The sequence below is a fragment of the Bidens hawaiensis genome, unplaced genomic scaffold (assembly GCF_021521415.1).
Source record: "Bidens hawaiensis isolate Kalapana, Puna unplaced genomic scaffold, B.hawaiensis_p1.1 tig00021268_1, whole genome shotgun sequence".
Taxonomy (NCBI): Eukaryota; Viridiplantae; Streptophyta; class Magnoliopsida; order Asterales; family Asteraceae; genus Bidens; species Bidens hawaiensis.
The window spans coordinates 258,990-281,038 of NW_027493292.1; the positions used below are offsets into that span (position 1 = coordinate 258,990).

General features: G+C 39.6%; 1 protein-coding gene across 2 annotated transcripts; it reads left to right on the top strand.

Annotated features, from left to right (window-relative positions):
• Positions 1-17,859: 17,859 nt before the first annotated feature.
• On the top strand, positions 17,860-20,153 carry LOC143563086 (mitochondrial pyruvate carrier 1-like). Of its 2 annotated transcripts, XM_077050712.1 has the most exons (4): positions 17,860-18,004; positions 18,138-18,192; positions 19,235-19,370; positions 19,962-20,153. In XM_077050712.1, the coding sequence occupies exons 1-4, from the start codon at positions 17,912-17,914 to the stop codon at positions 19,999-20,001; spliced, it is 324 nt and encodes a 107-aa protein (XP_076906827.1). In that variant the 5' UTR covers positions 17,860-17,911; the 3' UTR covers positions 20,002-20,153. The 2 variants fall into 2 exon arrangements, with proteins under 2 accessions (XP_076906827.1, XP_076906828.1); XM_077050713.1 differs by lacking the exon at positions 19,962-20,153 and having other exon boundaries at positions 19,235-19,374.
• Positions 20,154-22,049: the final 1,896 nt, after the last annotated feature.

The window sequence follows — 22,049 nt, forward strand, 5'->3', positions numbered from 1 at the left end:
GATGGCCAACGTACTTCTGGCAACTTCCCGATCGGCCACTTCATCACCGTCGAAACCATCACCGCTCTTTACCTCTTTTCCAGCGAGTAGAAATACTTATACCAGTTGAACACTTGATACCCATCAATTTACAACAAATACACAATTCGATTGATGGCATACGCTTCTGTAAAGCTTTCAATTAGGTTATTAATAAGATTAATGGTGTGTAGATGAAGAAATATATTGTTTCCTCCACCTAACTCCACCGACGATGTCGATTCAGATCTGAAAAAACGAGTAAATCGTGACTGTAGATGACCAACGGTGATGAAAGTGAGCAAACCAGTGAATCGAGATGGTGGTGGACTGTGTGTGGTGGTGGACTGTGTGTGGTGGTGGTGGCGGGTTGTGTGTGATGGCTCGTCTAGTGAAATAAAGAGAGAAAGATCGAAAATTGTCTTGTCGGAAGTTGTAGGCCTTGTCGGATGTAACATCCCAAGTTTCAAGAGGTATTTAAAAGAATCGAGTATAAATGAATTGTAGAAGATAAGTGTAATTATCTAAAGTATAAGGGGATAGAGTGTCATTAGATGAAAAGTTAAACATAAAACCCTACCCCCTTTCTATAAATATAGCCACCATCTCATTTTATAATCTTATCACCTCCAACGTCCTTCTCAACCAAATTCCCGTTTTTGAGAGAGCAACCCACAAAGATCCAACGATTCCCGGAGATCTAACCGTTGGATCGGTCTCAAATTTTAACTGAGTGTTCATAGAATATAAATGAAGATTTCCACAGATCGGATCTTCGATTAGAGGTCGGGAAGTCTAGTTTTTATCAGCAAAATCGTAACAGTGAAAAATGAAGATTTCCGATGACTGTTTGGGTTTTCCGGCGACTGCGAGCTGATGGGTTCGTAGATCGTGGCAAGACGGTTCCATGGCGGCTTGAATCACCAAAATCGGAGTTCGTTTGATATGGTTTTGGGTTATTCGAGTGATTCGAACATAAAACCTTATAGGTACGTTTTATTAAAAAGTCTTACTTTTTGTGTATGGAATTGCATGAAACTCGGTAGGATGATAGATTGGGCCAAGATTATTGATAAAGTAATGAACTTGAGAGTAAATGGGTAAGTTTGTTATGTTCGAGTAAAACGAGTAGTGTTCGGTTCGTGAGAAGGACAAGTAAACGAAGTCGCTTTTGCACGAAATTTGAAAGGAAAGTAAGTCGGGCCTTAAGGAAGGGCCTCGGAAGAATATGGCTTTAAAATGGTAAAAACTAAGAAAAAGAGATTCTGATCGCACGATACAGAATCGCATCGCATAGCCATGCGATGCGATGCGATGCGAATTGTTTTCCATGCGAATGGTTTGCGTGCAAATGGTTTGCATGCGAATGGATTTCCATGCGAATGGTTTCCATGCAAATGGTTTACATGCAAATGGTTTTGCCATGCGATGCGATTGGTTCGTATATGCATTGCGACTGAAATAGTATCACCATCGGCTAAATTAGCTTAGTTTCTAACTAAGGTGATAAGACTCAGAGAGAAAAGTAATAATTAACACCTAAACCTGTTAAACAGTTAGCCGTGGCCAGCAAGAGAAAGGTGTTACATTCAATTCCGAAGGAAACAGGACCCAGGTGAGTTCTAGCCACCTTTTTCCTTAAATGTTCTGGGGCTGTATGCATACTCAAGAAAGAAGATAAAAGACGGACGAGTTATGTTTTAAGAGATAAAGTAAATGTGTAAATCAGTAATAAAATGATTTAACTACTAATATTAAGAATGCATTACGAAAGTGAGTAAGTCATGATGTGGGCATCAGGAGGGTCATGTAACACCCCGACCGATGGCGGATTATACATCGGGGCGCCACGTATTGTTTCATTACTCGCGACACTATTTGGGTGTCAATATTTAATAAATACATTTCATTGCGCGAGCGCAGAACATGACATAAAGTAACATAAATCATATCATAACTTAAAATATTTAAATAACATAATATGTCTTGTTACATTTTAATCTAGGTCCAAACGAAAAGAAAACATCCTACGCGTCCAAGAGATTCCCAAAAGCTGCTACAGCAAACCTAAACATGTGTTAAAATAAAACGTCAACACTTGCGTGTCGGTGAGAAATCAAGTGTAATACATATAAATAGATAACAATATCTGCGCGCATCATGTGTATAACTGGTGTTCAACAAGGGTGTAATCAGATCGGGATCAAGCCTTAGATCATAGCTCATAGTTCAATCCGTGCTCCCAATTGAGCACAAAAACAAGAAAACTGTGCAAGTGTAAACAAAAGAGAAATCATAAACGATAGTTCTCCCGTGTTCATCTAATGGATCCATGAAAACTGCGGAATAGGCCGACAAGACGGTTAATGATCCACACATACAAATAAACAGCCAAGTCTACGTCCATAACACATGGGGTTTTGCGCGACAAAAGTTCATAAACAAGTTTAAGACTCAAGTTTGTACGAACACATGAACATCCCAAAACATTAAAAATAAAAAGGGATTAAGTACGAGATTACTCACCTGAAAAAGGTGTGTTGAAAGATAATGCAAGAAACAAGCACAAGTTACCCTATAAATAAAAGTTTATTGGTTTAATGATTTGTTTTATGCCTTGAATATATGTTAGCATAGTAATATGTATCCTTAACAAATTATTATATATTATATATTACCGGAAATCTGGGCAGGACAAGAGAAAAGACGAAGGCAGAGAGAGGAGGCGGCTGAGGAACAACGGCAGAGGGCAAGGAGAGTTTAAGTGTTTGTGTGTGTAGTGTTAAATAACAAGAAAATAGTATTATATATAGGGAAACCCTAGGGAACACAATCCCTAAAAAAAGAGGAAAAAGATCTTCTCAAATCAGACAAAAGATATCAAAAGGCAAAAGATTCCAAAAGCAAAAGATATCCAAGATATGCCGGCAGCTGCAGGGGATGGGGGAAAAGCTGACAGATTACAGGTCAAAGCATAGGAGGAGTCAGATAAAGGTACTGGTCAAAGCATACAAAAAGAGATTTCAAAAGATAATGTCAGTCACTTTTTCTGTCAACCAATAGGATTGGTGCGCATGCTGCGCCGAAAGTGGCTTTTCGGACAGATGTCGGAACTGACCTAAAGAGCTCAAACAAAAGATAAGATATCTCAAAAGAATACAGGCTGACCTAAACAGAAGAAAAGACTTAAGGTTTAGCGCGAGAAGACTCGAGCGCGCGCGCGAGGGCGAAGGCAGACAGAGAACAATCCACAGCGCGCCGCGGGAAGAACTAAGATCCTTAGCGCGCCGCGGGAAGAACTACCATTCTTAGCGCGCCGCGGGAAGAACTACAAATCCTTAGCGCGTCGCGGGAAGAACTACCATTCCTAGCGCGTCGCGGGAAGAACTACCGTTCTTAGCGCGCTGCGAGAAGAACTACAATTCTTAGCGCGCTGCGAGAACAGTTCGCCTCGCGTATCGCAGGAACAACTGGTCTTCACGCAGGCTTCCTTGTAAGGTGTCTGGCGCGTGGAGCTGCGCAGACATCCTTAGGCGGGAAGAACCAAAGGACAAGCAAGGAGTTAAGAGAAAAGGGGGGGGTTCAGACTCAAGGGTTAAGCAAAGGGGCGGGACGGCGACAAGGGAGAAAAAGAGGCGGGACGGCGACAAGAGAGAGAAAGAGGCGGGACGGCGGAAGAGAAATTATTATTATTAGTAAGTAATATAAGAATATATATATATATAATTTATTTATTGTTAAATTTACAAAGATTAATAAACAAATTTTAAATCATAAAAAGAAGAATCGGATCAGAAAACGGGTACCTGGGTCGGGTCGGATCGGGCAGTTGTCACAGTCTCCCCTACTTTAAGAAATTTCGTCCCGAAATTTATCTCGAAGTAGGTTGCGCAGAGAAAAGGTGCGGGTACTTGATCTTCATCTGATCTTCCCTTTCCCAAGTGAACTCGGCTCCGCGCTTGGACTGCCAACGAACTTTAACAATAGGGATGCGACTGCGCTTGGTTTGCTTTACCTCGCGATCCATAATCTCAACAGGCTTCTCAATGAAATGCATAGACTCATCAACTTGAACTTCATCAAGTGGTATGTGGAGGTTCTCGTCAGCTAAACATTTCTTGAGATTGGATACATGGAAAGTTGGATGCACATTGCTGAGCGCGGGCGGTAGGTCAAGCTTGTAGGCAACTTTTCCCACCCTCGCAAGAATCTTGAATGGTCCAACATAACGAGGTGCAAGCTTACCTTTCTTCCCAAAGCGGACAACACCCTTCCAGGGCGACACTTTGAGGAGAACAAGATCACCAACTAGAAATTCGAGAGGCTTTCGCCTGCGATCTGCGTAACTCTTCTGTCGGCTTCTGGCAGTCAGCAGATGATCACGGATCTTGGCGATTTTATCGGTTGTCTCTTGAACTAGTTCGGGTCCTGTGATTTGAACTTCACCCACTTCGTTCCAACAAATCGGTGAACGGCACTTTCGACCGTAAAGTGCTTCAAATGGGGCCATACCGATGCTGGAATGATAGCTGTTATTATAAGAGAACTCGATCAGAGGTAGGTGTGAATCCCAATTTCCTCCAAAATCAAGAACACAAGATCGAAGCATATCCTCAAGGGTTTGGATGGTTCGCTCAGACTGTCCGTCAGTCTGAGGATGATATGCAGTACTCATGTCCAAACGAGTTCCTAACGCAGATTGGAGAGATTTCCAAAAGCGAGATATAAAACGGCCATCGCGATCGGATATGATGCTCAAGGGAGTACCATGACGGCAGACAATTTCCTTGACATAAAGATGCGCAAGTTGTTCAACACGGTAGGTTTCACGAATGGGCAGAAAGTGGGCAGACTTGGTCAATCGATCCACTATTACCCAAATGCTATCATGTTTGCTTGCGGTCAAGGGTAACTTGGTGATAAAGTCCATTGCTATACTTTCCCATTTCCACATAGGAATTTCTGGTTGTTCGAGCAAACCAGATGGGCGTTGATGTTCAGCTTTTACCTTAGAACAAGTTAGGCATTTAGCTACGAACACAGCAATATCCTTTTTCATACCAGGCCACCAATAAGAAAGGCGTAAATCTTTGTACATTTTGTCAGCACCAGGATGAACAGAATACCGAGATTTGTGCGCTTCACTCAGTAGGACAGAGCGAAGATTCTCATCATTGGGGATCCAGATGCGATTGAGATAGCAGAGAATTCCACTCAGATTAGGAACAAAATGCGCTTCCGCGCCACACGCTAACTCGGCGCGAAGGTTGCCATTGCTGATGGATGCGCGCTGCGCGTCACGAATGCGTGATTCAAGATTGCTTTGAATCGGCGCGAAGCGAACCTGCAGGCGCGGCAAGATGCAGTTAAGTTGGCTGGGTTTCCGGCTGAGCGCATCGGCTACCACATTAGCCTTACCAGGGTGATACCGGATCTCACAATCGTAATCGCTAATGAGTTCGTTCCATCGGCGTTGTCTCATGTTAAGTTCCTTTTGATCAAAAATGTGCTGAAGGCTTTTATGGTCGGTGTAGATGATGCACTTAGTCCCATAGAGGTAGTGTCTCCAGATTTTTAAGGCAAATACAACTGCACCAAGTTCGAGATCGTGAGTCGTATAATTCTTTTCATGAATTTTAAGTTCCTAGACGCGTAAGCGATAACCTTGCCTCGTTGCATAAGTACACAACCGAGACCTTGGTTGGAGGCATCGCAATACACGACAAAATCATCAGTACCCTCAGGTAACGCTAGAACAGGAGCTTCACACAACAATTGCTTGAGCGTTTGAAAAGCTTCTTCTTGCTTAGAGCCCCAAAGATACGGTTTGCCTTTGTGCGTTAAAGCTGTTAAAGGCAAAGCGATCTTTGAGAAGTTCGAAATAAATCGCCGGTAGTAACCAGCTAAGCCCAAAAAGGAACGGATTTCGGTAGGAGTGGATGGTGTAATCCAGTTCTTGATTGCTTCAATCTTGGATGGGTCAACATGAATACCCATCTTGTTTACAACATGACCAAGAAACTGTACTTCATCCGACCAAAATTCACACTTGGAGAGTTTGGCAAAGAGTTGCTCGGTTCGAAGCTTTTGCAACACCAACCGAAGATGTTGCTCATGCTCGGCCTTGGTTTTGGAATACACCAAAACGTCATCGATAAACACGATCACGAATCGGTCCAAGAAAGGCCTACACACCCGGTTCATTAGATCCATGAAAACAGCGGGTGCGTTGGTTAAACCGAAGGGCATGACCAAGAATTCAAAATGACCATAGCGGGTTCGAAAAGCAGTCTTGGGAATATCCTCTTCGCGGATACGCAACTGGTGATAGCCAGAACGGAGATCGATTTTGGAGAAACAAGAGGCACCTTGGAGTTGGTCAAAGAGGTCGTCAATACGCGGTAAGGGATACCGGTTCTTAATGGTGAGCTTGTTCAGCTCGCGATAATCGATACACATGCGAAACGAACCGTCTTTCTTTTTAACGAACAACACCGGAGCACCCCATGGCGAAGAGCTAGGGCGAATGAATCCTTTATCGGTCAACTCTTGAAGTTGACTTGCCAATTCTTGCATTTCAGCGGGTGCAAGTCGATAAGGAGATTTGGCTACGGGGGAAGCACCAGGGACAAGATCAACACGAAACTCGACTTCCCGAGCGGGAGGTAAACCAGAAAGATCATCGGGAAAGACATCAGGAAAGTCACGCACGATGGGGATTTCAGAAAGTTTCTTCTTTCCTTCATCGGGTTTGACCACATGGGCTAAGAATGCAACACATTTCTTCCGCAAAAGTCTTCGGGCTTCAGAGCATGACATAAGTTTAAGACCGTTAGAGGGTTTCTCGCCGTAGATATGAAGATTTCCACCATTCTCCCGAGGAATGCGAATCAACTTCTTGGCGCAGATAACTTCGGCGCGATTTTGCGAGAGCCAGTCCATACCGATAATAACATCAAAACTTCCAAGCGGCATGGGAATGAGGTCGATTAGAAAATCGTGTTCGTTAAGGTTAAGCGTGCAATCTTTGATCACGGAGTTTATTAAAATAGTTTCACCATTAGCCAATTCAACTGAAAAGTTTTCGCTTAAGTTTACTCGCTGTCGCGCGAGTTTTTGTTCAAATGCGCGAGAAATAAAACTTCTATCGGCGCCAGTATCAAAAAGTACAGATGCATATTGTCCGTTAAGTAAAAATGTACCATTAACCACGTCATTATTCGCTTGCGCTTGGTGCGCGGTTATATTAAAAGCTCGGCCGCGCGCCACTTGGTTCGAAATTTGGTTAACCGGATTAGCTTGGGTAATTTGAACTTGTAGTCTCGGGCACGCGTTCCAGAAATGACTGGGATCACCGCAGTTATAGCACGACCTGGGTCGTGGATTAGGGTATGTTGGTTGTGGGTTCTGCAGGTAGGTTGGTGGTGTTTGCGCAATTGGGTTGGAGGGAAGGACTCTACAGTTTTCCGCATTGTGACCAGCGCGGCCACATCGGTGACAAAGTCGACACGGAACTTGAGGTGGGTGGTGAAGTCTACAGGTTGGGCAAAAGGGTTGGTTTCCTGTGTAGGGTTTCTTAGTTGGCGGGGCAGGGAGTGCTGGATTGGTTAAGGCATAGTTATGGACTACAGGGGGTGTTGGGTAAGTTGACAGTGGGTTAGGAGCGTGTACTAGAGGTTGGTAGGCGGGTTGCTGGACAATGGGTGGGTTGGTAAGCCCATAGGCTTTGCGCCTGCGCTTGAGGTTGTTACGGTTTGAGGGTTCTGGCTTGGTTTCTGTTGGTTCTGGGACAGTCTTGGTGGGTTTGATCTTTTCTGCTCCCCGCAGGAACAGGGTTCCTGCCCTGACATGGTTGTCGCTGAGCACAGCGGCCAACTCGATGGCGTCAGAGAGGGTTGCTGTGTTCCTGGCCCATACGGAATCTTGAATTTCCATGGGAAGACCCCCAAGAAACTTCTCGATGGCTCGGCGGGAAGGGGTAACTAAGTGTGGGACAAGCAAACTTAGTTCATGGAAGCGCATAGCGTACTCGCGCGCTTCGCCACTGTATTGCTTCAAGTTCCAAAATTCCTCCTCAAGGCGCTTAATTTCGTTGGGAGGGCAGAACTCTCTAGTCAACAGTTCCTTGAATTCCTCCCATAGCATGCTAGAAGCAGCCTCTGCGCCACGCGCGTGAGCTACTCCATTCCACCAAGTAAGCGCCCTTGATTCTAGGACACTTGAGGCGTATAAGGTTCGTCGGTCTGGAGGGCATTGGGTATGGAGGAAAGTGTTTTCAATTTTCTCGAGCCACTGGAGCATTACGGTGGCTCCTTCAAGTCCTGTGAATTTCGGAGGGTTACCCGCATTAAAGGATTTAATATTGTATCCGGAGGGGTTGGGATTATTTTGGTTTAAGGCTCGGGCTATCGCGGCGGCCATTTCCTGGGAACGTTGCTGCCTACGTCTGCGAGAGGCTTCTCTCCTCTGAAATCGGCGAGATAGCGGAGGCATTCTATAAAAGTTTTAATTTTTGTTAATATCTTGGTATGGGAAATCGTTTTAGCGCAAAGTATATCGTCCTAAAGCTTGTTTCGCGGAGTTAAATGCTATCAAATTTTGAAGTAAAATATGAATTTAAATGCAAACTTAACACAGGTAATAAATTCGAATTGAAAATCGACAATTCATGCATCACCATGACTTTCCGAATTCTCAATTTAAAATATCGAGTAAACGAGCATTGAAGGTTGACGATTCATGTATCACCATGACTTTTCAAATCTTCAATTTAAAATATCGAGCAAATGAATATTGGAGATTGACAATTCATGTATCACCATGACTTTTCAAATCTTCAATTTAAAACATAAAGTTAATGGTAATTGAAAATCAACTATTCATGTACCACCATGACTTCTCGGATTTTCAATCCCCACAACAAACGAATATGTAAGTAAAGAAATAGATTGAAATTTAACAATAAAAATCGAAAGATCGCGAATAAATCACGAAATCATGTGCTGCATATACGCAAGCATATTTTATAAATATCGAGTAATTAACAATTAGCGCGCAAACATGAGATATTTCTCAAGCGCGAGAAGGGACTCTTAGGTATTCTAGGTCGTTACGTCTAACCACCTATCCTAAAGTCACGGAGCTCTGATACCAATCTGTAACACCCCGACCGATGGCGGATTATACATCGGGGCGCCACGTATTGTTTCATTACTCGCGACACTATTTGGGTGTCAATATTTAATAAATACATTTCATTGCGCGAGCGCAGAACATGACATAAAGTAACATAAATCATATCATAACTTAAAATATTCAAATAACATAATATGTCTTGTTACATTTTAATCTAGGTCCAAACGAAAAGAAAACATCCTACGCGTCCAAGAGATTCCCAAAAGCTGCTACAGCAAACCTAAACATGTGTTAAAATAAAACGTCAACACTTGCGTGTCGGTGAGAAATCAAGTGTAATACATATAAATAGATAACAATATCTGCGCGCATCATGTGTATAACTGGTGTTCAACAAGGGTGTAATCAGATCGGGATCAAGCCTTAGATCATAGCTCATAGTTCAATCCGTGCTCCCAATTGAGCACAAAAACAAGAAAACTGTGCAAGTGTAAACAAAAGAGAAATCATAAACGATAGTTCTCCCGTGTTCATCTAATGGATCCATGAAAACTGCGGAATAGGCCGACAAGACGGTTAATGATCCACACATACAAATAAACAGCCAAGTCTACGTCCATAACACATGGGGTTTTGCGCGACAAAAGTTCATAAACAAGTTTAAGACTCAAGTTTGTACGAACACATGAACATCCCAAAACATTAAAAATAAAAAGGGATTAAGTACGAGATTACTCACCTGAAAAAGGTGTGTTGAAAGATAATGCAAGAAACAAGCACAAGTTACCCTATAAATAAAAGTTTATTGGTTTAATGATTTGTTTTATGCCTTGAATATATGTTAGCATAGTAATATGTATCCTTAACAAATTATTATATATTATATATTACCGGAAATCTGGGCAGGACAAGAGAAAAGACGAAGGCAGAGAGAGGAGGCGGCTGAGGAACAACGGCAGAGGGCAAGGAGAGTTTAAGTGTTTGTGTGTGTAGTGTTAAATAACAAGAAAATAGTATTATATATAGGGAAACCCTAGGGAACACAATCCCTAAAAAAAGAGGAAAAAGATCTTCTCAAATCAGACAAAAGATATCAAAAGGCAAAAGATTCCAAAAGCAAAAGATATCCAAGATATGCCGGCAGCTGCAGGGGATGGGGGAAAAGCTGACAGATTACAGGTCAAAGCATAGGAGGAGTCAGATAAAGGTACTGGTCAAAGCATACAAAAAGAGATTTCAAAAGATAATGTCAGTCACTTTTTCTGTCAACCAATAGGATTGGTGCGCATGCTGCGCCGAAAGTGGCTTTTCGGACAGATGTCGGAACTGACCTAAAGAGCTCAAACAAAAGATAAGATATCTCAAAAGAATACAGGCTGACCTAAACAGAAGAAAAGACTTAAGGTTTAGCGCGCGCGCAAGGGCGAAGGCAGACAGAGAACAATCCACAGCGCGCCGCGGGAAGAACTAAGATCCTTAGCGCGCCGCGGGAAGAACTACCATTCTTAGCGCGCCGCGGGAAGAACTACAAATCCTTAGCGCGTCGCGGGAAGAACTACCATTCCTAGCGCGCTGCAAGAAGAACTACAATTCTTAGCGCGTCGCGGGAAGAACTACCGTTCTTAGCGCGCTGCGAGAAGAACTACAATTCTTAGCGCGCTGCGAGAACAGTTCGCCTCGCGTATCGCATGAACAACTGGTCTTCACGCAGTCTTCCTTGTAAGGTGTCTGGCGCGTGGAGCTGCGCAGACATCCTTAGGCGGGAAGAACCAAAGGACAAGCAAGGAGTTAAGAGAAAAGGGGGGGGGGGTTCAGACTCAAGGGTTAAGCAAATGGGCGGGACGGCGACAAGGGAGAAAAAGAGGCAGGACGGCGACAAGAGAGAGAAAGAGGCGGGACGGCGGAAGAGAAATTATTATTATTAGTAAGTAATATAAGAATATATATATATAATTTATTTAATGTTAAATTTACAAAGATTAATAAACAAATTTTAAATCATAAAAAGAAGAATCGGATCAGAAAACGGGTACCTGGGTCGGGTCGGATCGGGCAGTTGTCACAGGTCATAGTGCCTTATACCTGTCCGCATCACGAGTACTCGGGAGTGGTATGCAGACACGTACGCGATAGACAGATGCTCGTCTTAAGGAATCAACAGAGTTTTATGAACGGGAAAGCACAGACACGAGTACAATAAAGGACTAAAAGCCTATACTGTGTTCGGGCACTTGTTTTGATAGTAACGTGGTCTACTTATAGATACCACGAATTGATTGATTAGAATAATATGTATTATATGGTCCAGATATGGATACAATGATTAGGTGGTCCAGATATAGATACAATGAATAGGTGGTCTAGTTATGGATACAATGAATAGGTGGTCTAGTTATGGATACAACGAATAGTTGGTCCAGTTATGGATACAAGGAATAGGTGGTCCAGTTATGGATACAACGAATAGGTGGTCCAATTATGGATACAATGAATTGGTGGTCTAGTTATGATGAATGGGTGGTCCAGTTATGGATACAATGAATAGGTAGTTGAATGAGGGCTACTAAGTACAGTAGCTATTAATTGTGAGCGTATATGTAGTACGATTGCATGGCATGATAACCTTAAATGCATAGATATACGTTGTGTGAATGTATGGTCCAGCTATGGATACTAGTAGCATGGATAAATTTTGGTGGATAGAGCAGAAAGAAGATAGGGAGCAAGCCCTATTGAATATTTGCATAGAATAATAATATGTATATTGAATGTTTAAAGAATGCGATCTAATTATAAGTCAAAATGAAAAGAAAGAAATGCTAGAACTCACTCAGCGTATAGCTGATTTTTAGTATGCATGCAGGTATTATTGATGACATGGCCGGCTTGGGGTGCGTGCAAGGCTATCCATATTGAAGATCTAGTTAGAGTTAGAAGTATTTTATAAAAGTTTAAATTTCCGCTGCAGTTTGTATAGACTTCCGCTGTAACAAACTATGTTTATGAGTAAATCCAACATCCAATGTAGGGCACCGGGATCGGGGCCTTACAAGTTGGTATCAAAGCAGAAGTTTGAGGGTTTTAGCATCCTTACATGCTTAGACTCAAATAGAGAATGTGACCAAAAAAAGAAAGACAATATGGATAGCCGTATGCCACTCAAGCAAGCTCACAAGTAGAAAAGAATATAAATGATTTGAGATTTAGAATGTATGAAAGAAAGTATGTGTTATGGTAGATGACTAAGTTCATGAGTTAGAATGAGTAGTATGAAATAAATTGTTATGAATGCTAGCTTAATTGCTAGGGATAGGAATGTAGGTTAATTGTATGTTTGCATAATTGAGTAGTAGAAACTAGCACAAGTGAAATCATAAAGGGAAGTATGTAGTACCTGAGGAGTAACGTAAAGAGTTAATTACACTTTGTCACTGTCATTAACTACTTACCTTACAAATCATGTGCTAAATAATTCCTGGAATGATAATATTTGTGTTTCCTTAGAGAAAAGATAGGACGAATGTTGCTAAGAGACGAGCATGAGGACGTCGTACTGGATACTATGATTGGACACGTGCCAACCAGAAACCTTTTGAAGGAATGTGTGACATAATGATATACAAAAGAAGTAGGATTACAACTGCAGAAAGTAATGAAGAAGGATCACACTTGGAGCTTATAATCAAATATACTAAGGGAGTTACTCGACTGTTTCGCATTTCAATGCCAACAAAGCTCACTGAAGCATTAAAGGCTATCCAAATTAGGAATCCAAGTGGAAGAAACATGAAAAAAACAGAGATATGTCAACTGACATGAGCTAAAACATGTAGTATGCCTGCGATAGTTAGTTCCATAAGGGAGCTTGCTGGGATCGTGAATGGCGAAGCGAATGTTGATAAAGTAGAGATGATCGGGGAGTGAGGGTGATTGTCAAGGTACCCTAAATGAATAAGGCATGAAAGGATAAGGCTACGTGGTATAACGAATGCGAAATAAGGACACTAGAAAGAGTGTAGTTCTGTATCTGAGACTTTTATGTAGAGACCACTAGCAATAACCTAGGGGCAGAAGACGGAAAGACATGTAAGGAAGGCGTAGAGATGGTATAGACTTACGATTATCTGAAATGAATCTTAAAACGAATGATTGGTGTTGTGATTGATAATCTTGTGATCATAAGTGAGAAGTCATCTAGAATGGTAACGATAGAATAGTGTTATAAATGTCCATATAAAGGTTAGGACATGCCTAGAAAGGAATATGGTTAAGGTAAATAGCTATGATGTATACTTGATATGCGGCAGCAAACAACAAGGGATTCATAGGACAAGACGAGACTTGATTAGTCAAGAAAAGGAAGATGTATCAACATGGACTTCATGATCAAGCTACCTTGGACAGCTACAACTCATGAACCCTGTGTGTTAGTAAAGAGCTAAACATGGAAGAAAGATTAAATGGTGATTTAAGAAGTTATCTGACAAGTTATGCAAGATTTTGCTCAAGGATTGTAAGAGAGCAATATATTTGCTAAAGGATGTGATTGGACAGAAGGGTCATTCAGTGCCAAGTGTCATGATAGTAAGTGCAATGTTTTACTATGAAGGACAAGGAATAAAAGCATGCTTAAGGAAATGATGCGGACTTGCTAAGGCTGGATAAGGAAGTATACCATCGAGGACTTCATGGACGAGCTACCAAAGACTGTTAAAACTCATGAGCATCACTTGATGATTGTGAGACAAAGGATAAACCGATAAGCCAGGAAGCTAAGACGGCTCAGGAAGGTATATGAATACATGAAGTATTCCTTTTATAATAACTAAGCAGGTTTCGAGGACGAAACCTCTTATAAGGCGGGTAGACTTGTAACATCCCAAGTTTCATGAGGTATTTAAAAGAATCGAGTTTAAATGAATTATAGAAGATAAGTGTAATTATCTAAAGTATAAGGGGATAAAGTGTCATTAGATGAAAAGTTAAACATGAAACCTACCCCCTTCCTATAAATATAGCCACCATCTCATTTTATAATCTTACAACCTCCAACCTCCTTCTCCACCAAATTCCCGTTTTTGATAGAGCAACCCACAAAGATCCAACGATTCCTGGAGATCTAACCGTCGGATCGGTCTCAAATTTTAACTGAGTGTTCATAGAATATAAACAGATCAGATCTTCGATCAAAGGTCGGGAAGTCCAGTTTTTATCAGCAAAACTGTAACAGTGAAAAATGAAGATTTCCGACGACTGTTTGGGTTTTCCGGCGACTGCGAGCTGATGGGTTCGTAGATCGTGGCAAGACGGTTCCATGGCGGCTTGAATCACCAAAATCGGAGTTCGTTTGATATGGTTTTGGGCTATTCGAGTGATTCGAACATAAAACCTTATAGGTACGTTTTATTAAAAAGTCTTACTTTTTGTGTATGGAATTGCATGAAACTCGGTAGGATGATAGATTGGGCCAAGATTATTGATAAAGTAATGAACTTGAGAGTAAATGGGTAAGTTTGTTAGGTTCGGGTAAAACGAGTAGTGTTCGGTTCGTGAGAAGGACAAGTAAACGAAGTCGATTTTGCACGAAATTTGAAAGAAAAGTAAGTCGGGCTTAAAGGAAGGGCCTCTGAAGAATATGGATTTAAAATGGTAAAAACGAAGAAAAAGATATTCTGATCGTACGGTATAGAATCGCATCGCATAGCCATGCGATGCGAATTGTTTTCCATGCGAATGATTTGCACGCGAATGGATTTCCATGCGAATGATTTTGCCATGCGATGCGATTGGTTCGTATATGCGTTGCGACTGAAATAGTAGCACCATTGGTTAAGTTAGCTTAGTTTCTAACCAAGGTGATAAGACTCAGACAGAAAAGTAATAATTAACACCTATACCTGTTAAACAGTTAGCCGTGGCAAGCAAGATTAAGGTGTTACATTCAATTCCGAAGGAAACAGGACCCAGGTGAGTTCTAGCCCCCTTTTTCCTTAAACGTTCTGGGGCTGTATGCATTCTCAAGAAAGAAGATAAAGGACGGACGAGTTATGTTTTAAGAGAGAAAGTAAATGTGTAAATCAGTAATAAAATGCTTTAACTACTAATAGTAAGAATGCATTACGAAGGTGAGTAAGTCATGATGTGGGCATCAGGAGGGTCGTAGTACCTTATACCTGTCCGCATCACGAGTACTCGGGAGTGGTATGCAGACACGTACACGATAGACAGATGCTATTCTTAAGGAAACAACAGAGTTCTACGAACGGGAAAGCACAGACATGAGTACAATAAAGGACTAAAAGCCTATACTGTGTTCGGGCACGTGTTGTGATAGTAATGTGGTCTAGTTATAGATACCACGAATTGATTGATTAGAATAATATGTATAATATGGTCCAGTTATGGATACAATGAATAGGTGGTCCAGTTATGGATACAATGAATAGGTGGTCTAGTTATGATGAATGGGTGGTCCAGTTATGGATACAATGAACAGGTGGTCCAATTAGGGCTACTAAGTACAGTAGGTATTAATTATGAGCGTATATGTAGTACGATTGCATGGCATGATAACCTTAAATGCATAGATATACGTTGTGTGAATGTATGGTCCAGCTATGGATACTAGTAGCATGGGTAAATGTTAGTGTATAGAGCAGAAAGAAGGTAGGGAGCAAGCCCTATTGAATATTTGCATAGAATAATAATATGTATATTGAATGTTTAAAGAATGCGATCTAATTATAAGTCAAAATTTTATGAAAAGAAAGAAACGTTAGAACTCACTCAGCGTGTAGCTGATTTTTAGTATGCATGCAGGTATTATTGATGACGTGGCCGGCTTGGGGTGCGTGCGAGGCTATCCATATTAAAGATCTAGTTAAAGTTAGAAGTATTTTATAAAAGTTTAAATTTCCGCTGCAGTTTGTATAGACTTCCGCTGTAACAAACTATGTTCATGAGTAAATCCAACATCCAATATAGGGTACCGGGATCGGGGCATTACATCGGAGTTCACACCGGAGATGGGGGCTGCCAAATTGAAGAAGAAAACTTCCCTTACAAATATAGAAAAAACAATTTATATGTAATTTTAATTGTTTTTTTTTTTAAATAAAGGGTAAAATAGTATATTAACATTGTAAAATGGATGAATATATGTAATATACATGTTTCAGTAAGGGGAAATATGTAATTGATTTTTAATGGTTGGTGAAATATGTAATAAAAGAGTTTAGGGAAGGATATATGTAAATGCCTCATTAATAAAAAAATAATTAAATATTATTCGGATAGGTTATCTGGTTAAAGGTTTTATATTTGTTAATTTGTGTTCGTTTAAGTTCGTTTATATTTGTGTTCATTTACATTTGTTCATAATGTTCGTTTATCTTTGTTCATTTATGTTCGTTTAGATTTTATACAAACGAACATAAACGTCCATTTTTAAATAAACGAACATGAACATAAATATTTGTTCGATTAAGTGTCCGTGTTCTTTTAAAGTTAGATGAACGAACACGAGCATGCCCTTGTTCGTGTTCATTCGATTCGTTTACATGCTTTCATTATTAATATTGATGAATGCATCGGTCTCAGTCTTTAGGCTCTACCGATTTTATTTGTGTTCGTTTGTGTTTGTGAACCGTTCGTAAACAAATTAAAGTTCTTAACGAACGAACACGAAAATAAAACCTCGTTCGGTACATTAGTTTTCTTAACGAGCGAGCATGAACAAGGTCCTGTTTGTGTTCGTTTACGGCCCTAGATGCAAATATACATTTATTTAATAATAAGAGTAAGTAGAATAGAAAACAAGTTGCAACTAAGTGGTGAGTCTCCTAACATCATATTGATATTGATATTGATATTCCCTGGTTGGTAGGTGGCCTCTGACTAGAAGACGGCGGGTGTTACTTGTTAGTCTCCGGCAACGACGGTAAGCCTGTACTTTAACTCACTGTTCTCCGATCATCTTTACTTTCATTTAATCAATCGATCTTTATTATTAGAAAATCATCATCTACATGTGTGCCATTCGATTATCAAATTAGGGCATCAACTTTCACTGTTTGCATACAGCTCATTGATTCTATACGCATTTGATTATCAATTATGATCTGCTATTTGTCTTCTTTCTGCTTAGAAACTAATTATTATCAAAACTGATGAGTTTGTTTAAGTTTAATCTGCAAATAAGCATCTGATGCAAGCTATTTCCAATATTAGGGCAAGCTTGGATAATCTACTTTCTTGTTGTTCTAATTCGATTGTGCATATACCATTGTTTGTAACTTTGTCTACAGTTCACTGTGATTCTGTATGCATTTTGCAGGTATTGTGTTTTCTAGGGTTTGGTTGGTGATGACATGCTTTAGTAATTAGCTTGATTTGTTGTTCTTTTAGCCTAGAAACGATTCATTCTGGAAGGTGTTGAGTTTCTTTCTGTTTAATATGCAAATAGACATCTATTGCAAGTTGTTTTTGAATTCGTGTAAGCTGTAAATGATTTCATATACGAAAGTAGGAAATCTTTGTCTCTATAATCACATATGTGAGATCTAGGTGATTCATGTAAGAAACTAAGAGCTCTGTATGCTCTTTCTTCTTTTCAATGCTTACCATCTTTTATATCACTGGCTATTGCATCAGTTTTGATCATGTTCAGGGACATTTTTTGGTTATTTGTATGTCTCTATTTGATAAATTTGTTTTATAAATGGATCATTTCAGAGGTGTTTTAATAACAAGATAGCATATGGCTTCGTTTCGAGCATTTCTGAACAGTCCTGTTGGGCCTAAAACCACTCATTTCTGGGGTCCTGTAGCCAACTGGGGATTTGTTGTTGCGGTACGTCTATTTTACTATATAATTAGTAGTTTTACAACAGTGTTCTATAATTTTATGATACTTTAAAGCTTATCTATGTTGTTGTAAGGCAAGAATATTCTAAATAAATTTTTTTTTTGGTAAAATACTGCAGGGGCTGGTGGACATGCAGAAACCTCCAGAGATGATATCTGGAAACATGACTGCAGGTTGGTAATCCTTTGTATTAGACGTGACAACTTTTAACTCGTTGACAGTTGATATGAATGATGAATCCAAACGAGCCCACTTGGTCTAACGGGTTGAAAAGGACCAAGATGTATTCTAATGCATAAAAGTGTAAAACCTTATAAATAATTTAATTAGAAAATTTATGTTATTATTATAATACTATAGTTTCTAATCTTATATGACACACTAATTAACAATAGAAAAGTATTTTTGGGCAAAAAGATGTTACCTGTTTTGACCCATACAAATATAGCTTTTGACCGGTTTTTCAACATGCACACATGCCAATTTTGTCACTCTACATTCATTTGAATGACCATCTTACCCCAACAGTTAAAATAAAATAGGTCAAATTGGTCAAATGAATCTAAACTTGACCAACCAATGTGTATTTTTAATGCATAAAACCTCATAAATTATTGTATTGTAAAAACAGTTTGTTATTGAAATAATATAGCTTTTTGAATCCTATATGACACTATTTATTTAGCCATAAAAAATGGGTAAAAATGTTTTGAACCGTCCTGACCCAACCCATGTTGACAATTTGACCGAAGCATAATTTTACCTGTTTTAACTTGTTACTTCACCTGCACAACCTGCTCATTTTTCCACTATCTCATTTTGAATGAATCTGGCTATCAAGATCATGATATCCATTCAAAATGTCAAATAGATAAAATAAAAAAGCTAAAAAAAAGAAGATTAATTGGTCAACTGAGTTGATCAACGTGTATTTTATTGCATAAAATCTCTTAAATTGTTTTATTGACAAAATTATGTTCGCATCTATTCGACACGCTAAATAGCCATATAAATAATAATTTTGGTCTTTTGGTTAAGAGGTTTTTATTGTTAAATCCGAGCTCTTTTAAACCTTTACAGCGACTTATCTATTTTGACTTGTTACTGAACCCACACCCACACAACTTGCCCTTTTACCTCTATCTCGTTTAAATGATTGTTTATAATTAATAAGATGGCAATTTTTACACTTTTACCCCTAACTTTTTGTTGCAGCGATGTGTGTGTATTCTGGATTATTCATGAGGTTTGCGTGGATGGTGCAGCCTCGTAACTATTTACTTCTAGGATGCCACGCCTCAAATGAAACCGTTCAATTATATCAGTTTTCACGTTGGGCAAAACATCAAGGGTAAGCTACTTTTATGATACAAAAATGCTCTCTAATTCTCTTTTTATTAAATTCTTTTCTTTTTCAATATTTTTGTCTAATGGTAACTATAATGATTTTGGTGCATCATCCCATGAAATTACAATAATCTTTAGTGAGCACCTCACACTTTATTAAAATCAAGTTTCTTACCGGTAGTGGTGTAAACGAGCCAAGCTGAGCCTGAGCTCGTTTAGGCCCGTTTTAGTTTTAGGGGGGGGGGGGGCTCCACTCGTTTATTATTTACTAATTATTTTATTTATGTATGTTTATAATATATATTACTTAATTATTTTAATCATATTTTTATATATAATAATAGTTATTATATAAATATATTAAATAAAAAATATATATGTAAAAAGCATTTGTAGGCTCGCAAGCTCGTTTTCTAAATGAGTCTTTAATAAAAGCTCGAGCTTGGGCTTGAGCTCGTTTAAGCTCAGCTCAATTCGAGTTTTTAAGGAGCCGATCTCAAGTAGCTCACGAGCGGCTCTGCTTGTTTACACTTCTGCTTACTGGGTTGCGCACACCCTGCTTATGTCCTTTTTGTTTATATTTTCTTTAATGAAGGTATTTACAGCCGAAGGAAGACAAGTCTGCATCAACTTGAACCAAATATGTTATTTTCGTTTTTTTGTTTTGTTTGTATCTTTGAATTTAAATGTAATTGCTGATTTGAAAAACTAAGTCAGCTTGGCAGTAGCTGCATTAACCAACTACCTTGATCCCAAATGATGGTGATATCATTATAGTCCAATAAAGATTATTATTTCATGATTCAATCTGTAACTAATAACTAATTGTTGTTTTATTTCCAACGAGTTATAAGCTTTATATTAGATTGTCATCAACCGACATAATGCCATTGTTGAATGACTGATAGTTTTTACTCATAAACTACTCTATACAGTACACCACACCATGTTTTGTAAATTCAGTTAGGGATGTTCAACGAAACCGGTTCCTGGAACCGAACCGGTGGACCCGAACCGGTTCCTACCTGTTTTTTTAGGAACCGGACCCTATCTGATTCAACCCGATGATCCGTGACCGGTTCTTGCATTTCTGAGTGGGGGCGGGTAGGAACCGGAACCGGTTCTGGAACCGAACCATCCGGAACCGGTTCCTAACCGGTTCTAGCCGTTGGATCGAATATAGCCGTTGGAAATCGTTTTTTTGGCCGTTTTTTGACCGTTGGGGTCAAAAATAGCCGTTTTTTGGCTCCCCCAAGCACCCCACTACTAGTATAAATAGGTATTTGGTGTCATGGGTTCATCACAACACTCAAAACGTAAACCCGAACGCAAAAAAATACAAAAAAACGCTATTACAACGTTTTGAGTTCTCTAATCTCTTGTTTTCTCTTCTTCTATATTCATATTTGTTGTTATGGCTGCCTCACAATCATCGGTTGGTCAAGGTTCCAACGTCGAACCAAGTTTCGTTCGTATTGTACCTCATAATCGTAATCAAGAGATTTGGTGCAATTGGGATTTGGTTGAATTGAGTGACCATTCATTGAAGGCTCGGTGCAAGTTTTGTGGGATTTATTTAAACCCACTTTCGAATTCAAATTTGAAGAAACACATCGAAAAACCGTATTGCAAGGCGTTGAAAAAGACGTCGATTCGCAACAAACGCAAATGGATAGTGAAGGCGGAATATTTACATACCAAATTGATCGAGTTCAAGATCGTATGGCGAAGTTTGTGATTCAAGAAGCTTTTCCGTTTAGCCACTTCGACAACCCTCGCTTAACCGCCATGATTCGAGATACGCTTCAACCACAATACACTCACGTAAGTCGTCATACTCTTAAACGTTATTGTTTAAAATTGTGGAAGAAGGCCAAAGAGGTACTAATTGCATATTTTGAAAATATAAATACGGGAATAAACTTAACTAGTGATGTTTGGTCGGCTCCACACGGTCTACCCGAATCTTATCTTTGTGTCACCGCTCATTGGGTAGACCCGTCATCGTGGGAAATGATGAAACGCACCATTGCTTTCGAACTCTTTGAGTATCCACATACGGGAGATAATTTGTTTGAAATTTTAGATTATGTTATAAAAACTTATAAACTAGAAAATAAAATATTTTCAATGGCATTTGATAACGCGTCGAATAATACATCGGCGGTTGATAAATTAAAATTAAAATATACGCCGATTTGCAATGGTGTATTTTTTCACTCAAGGTATGTTGCACATATCATTAATTTAATCGTGCAAGACGGACTTGCTTCGGATGAAGTTACATCGGTTATAAACGATTTTAGACTAATGATACATGAAGTTTTTAAGAAAAGTAAAAAAAAAACAAATAGAATATAGAAAATTTTGTAAAGATACGGGAAGAAAAGCTTTGGGAGCTAATTGGGATGTACCTCATCGATGGAATTCCACTTGCATAATGTTTCAAAGTGCTTTGAAACAAAGAGAAACTTTACAAATGTTTCATTCTAGTCTTGCCGAGAATGATTTGGCAATCCCCTTTTCAAATGAGAAATGGGAAATTATCAATGACTTATCGACTTTTCTTGAAGTTTTTAAAACATCAACTACGAAACTATCGGGAACGTATTATCCGACAAGTCCCTTGGTTCTTTCGGAGTTATTTTTAATCGTTAACAATCTTAAAGAATTTGAAAATAAA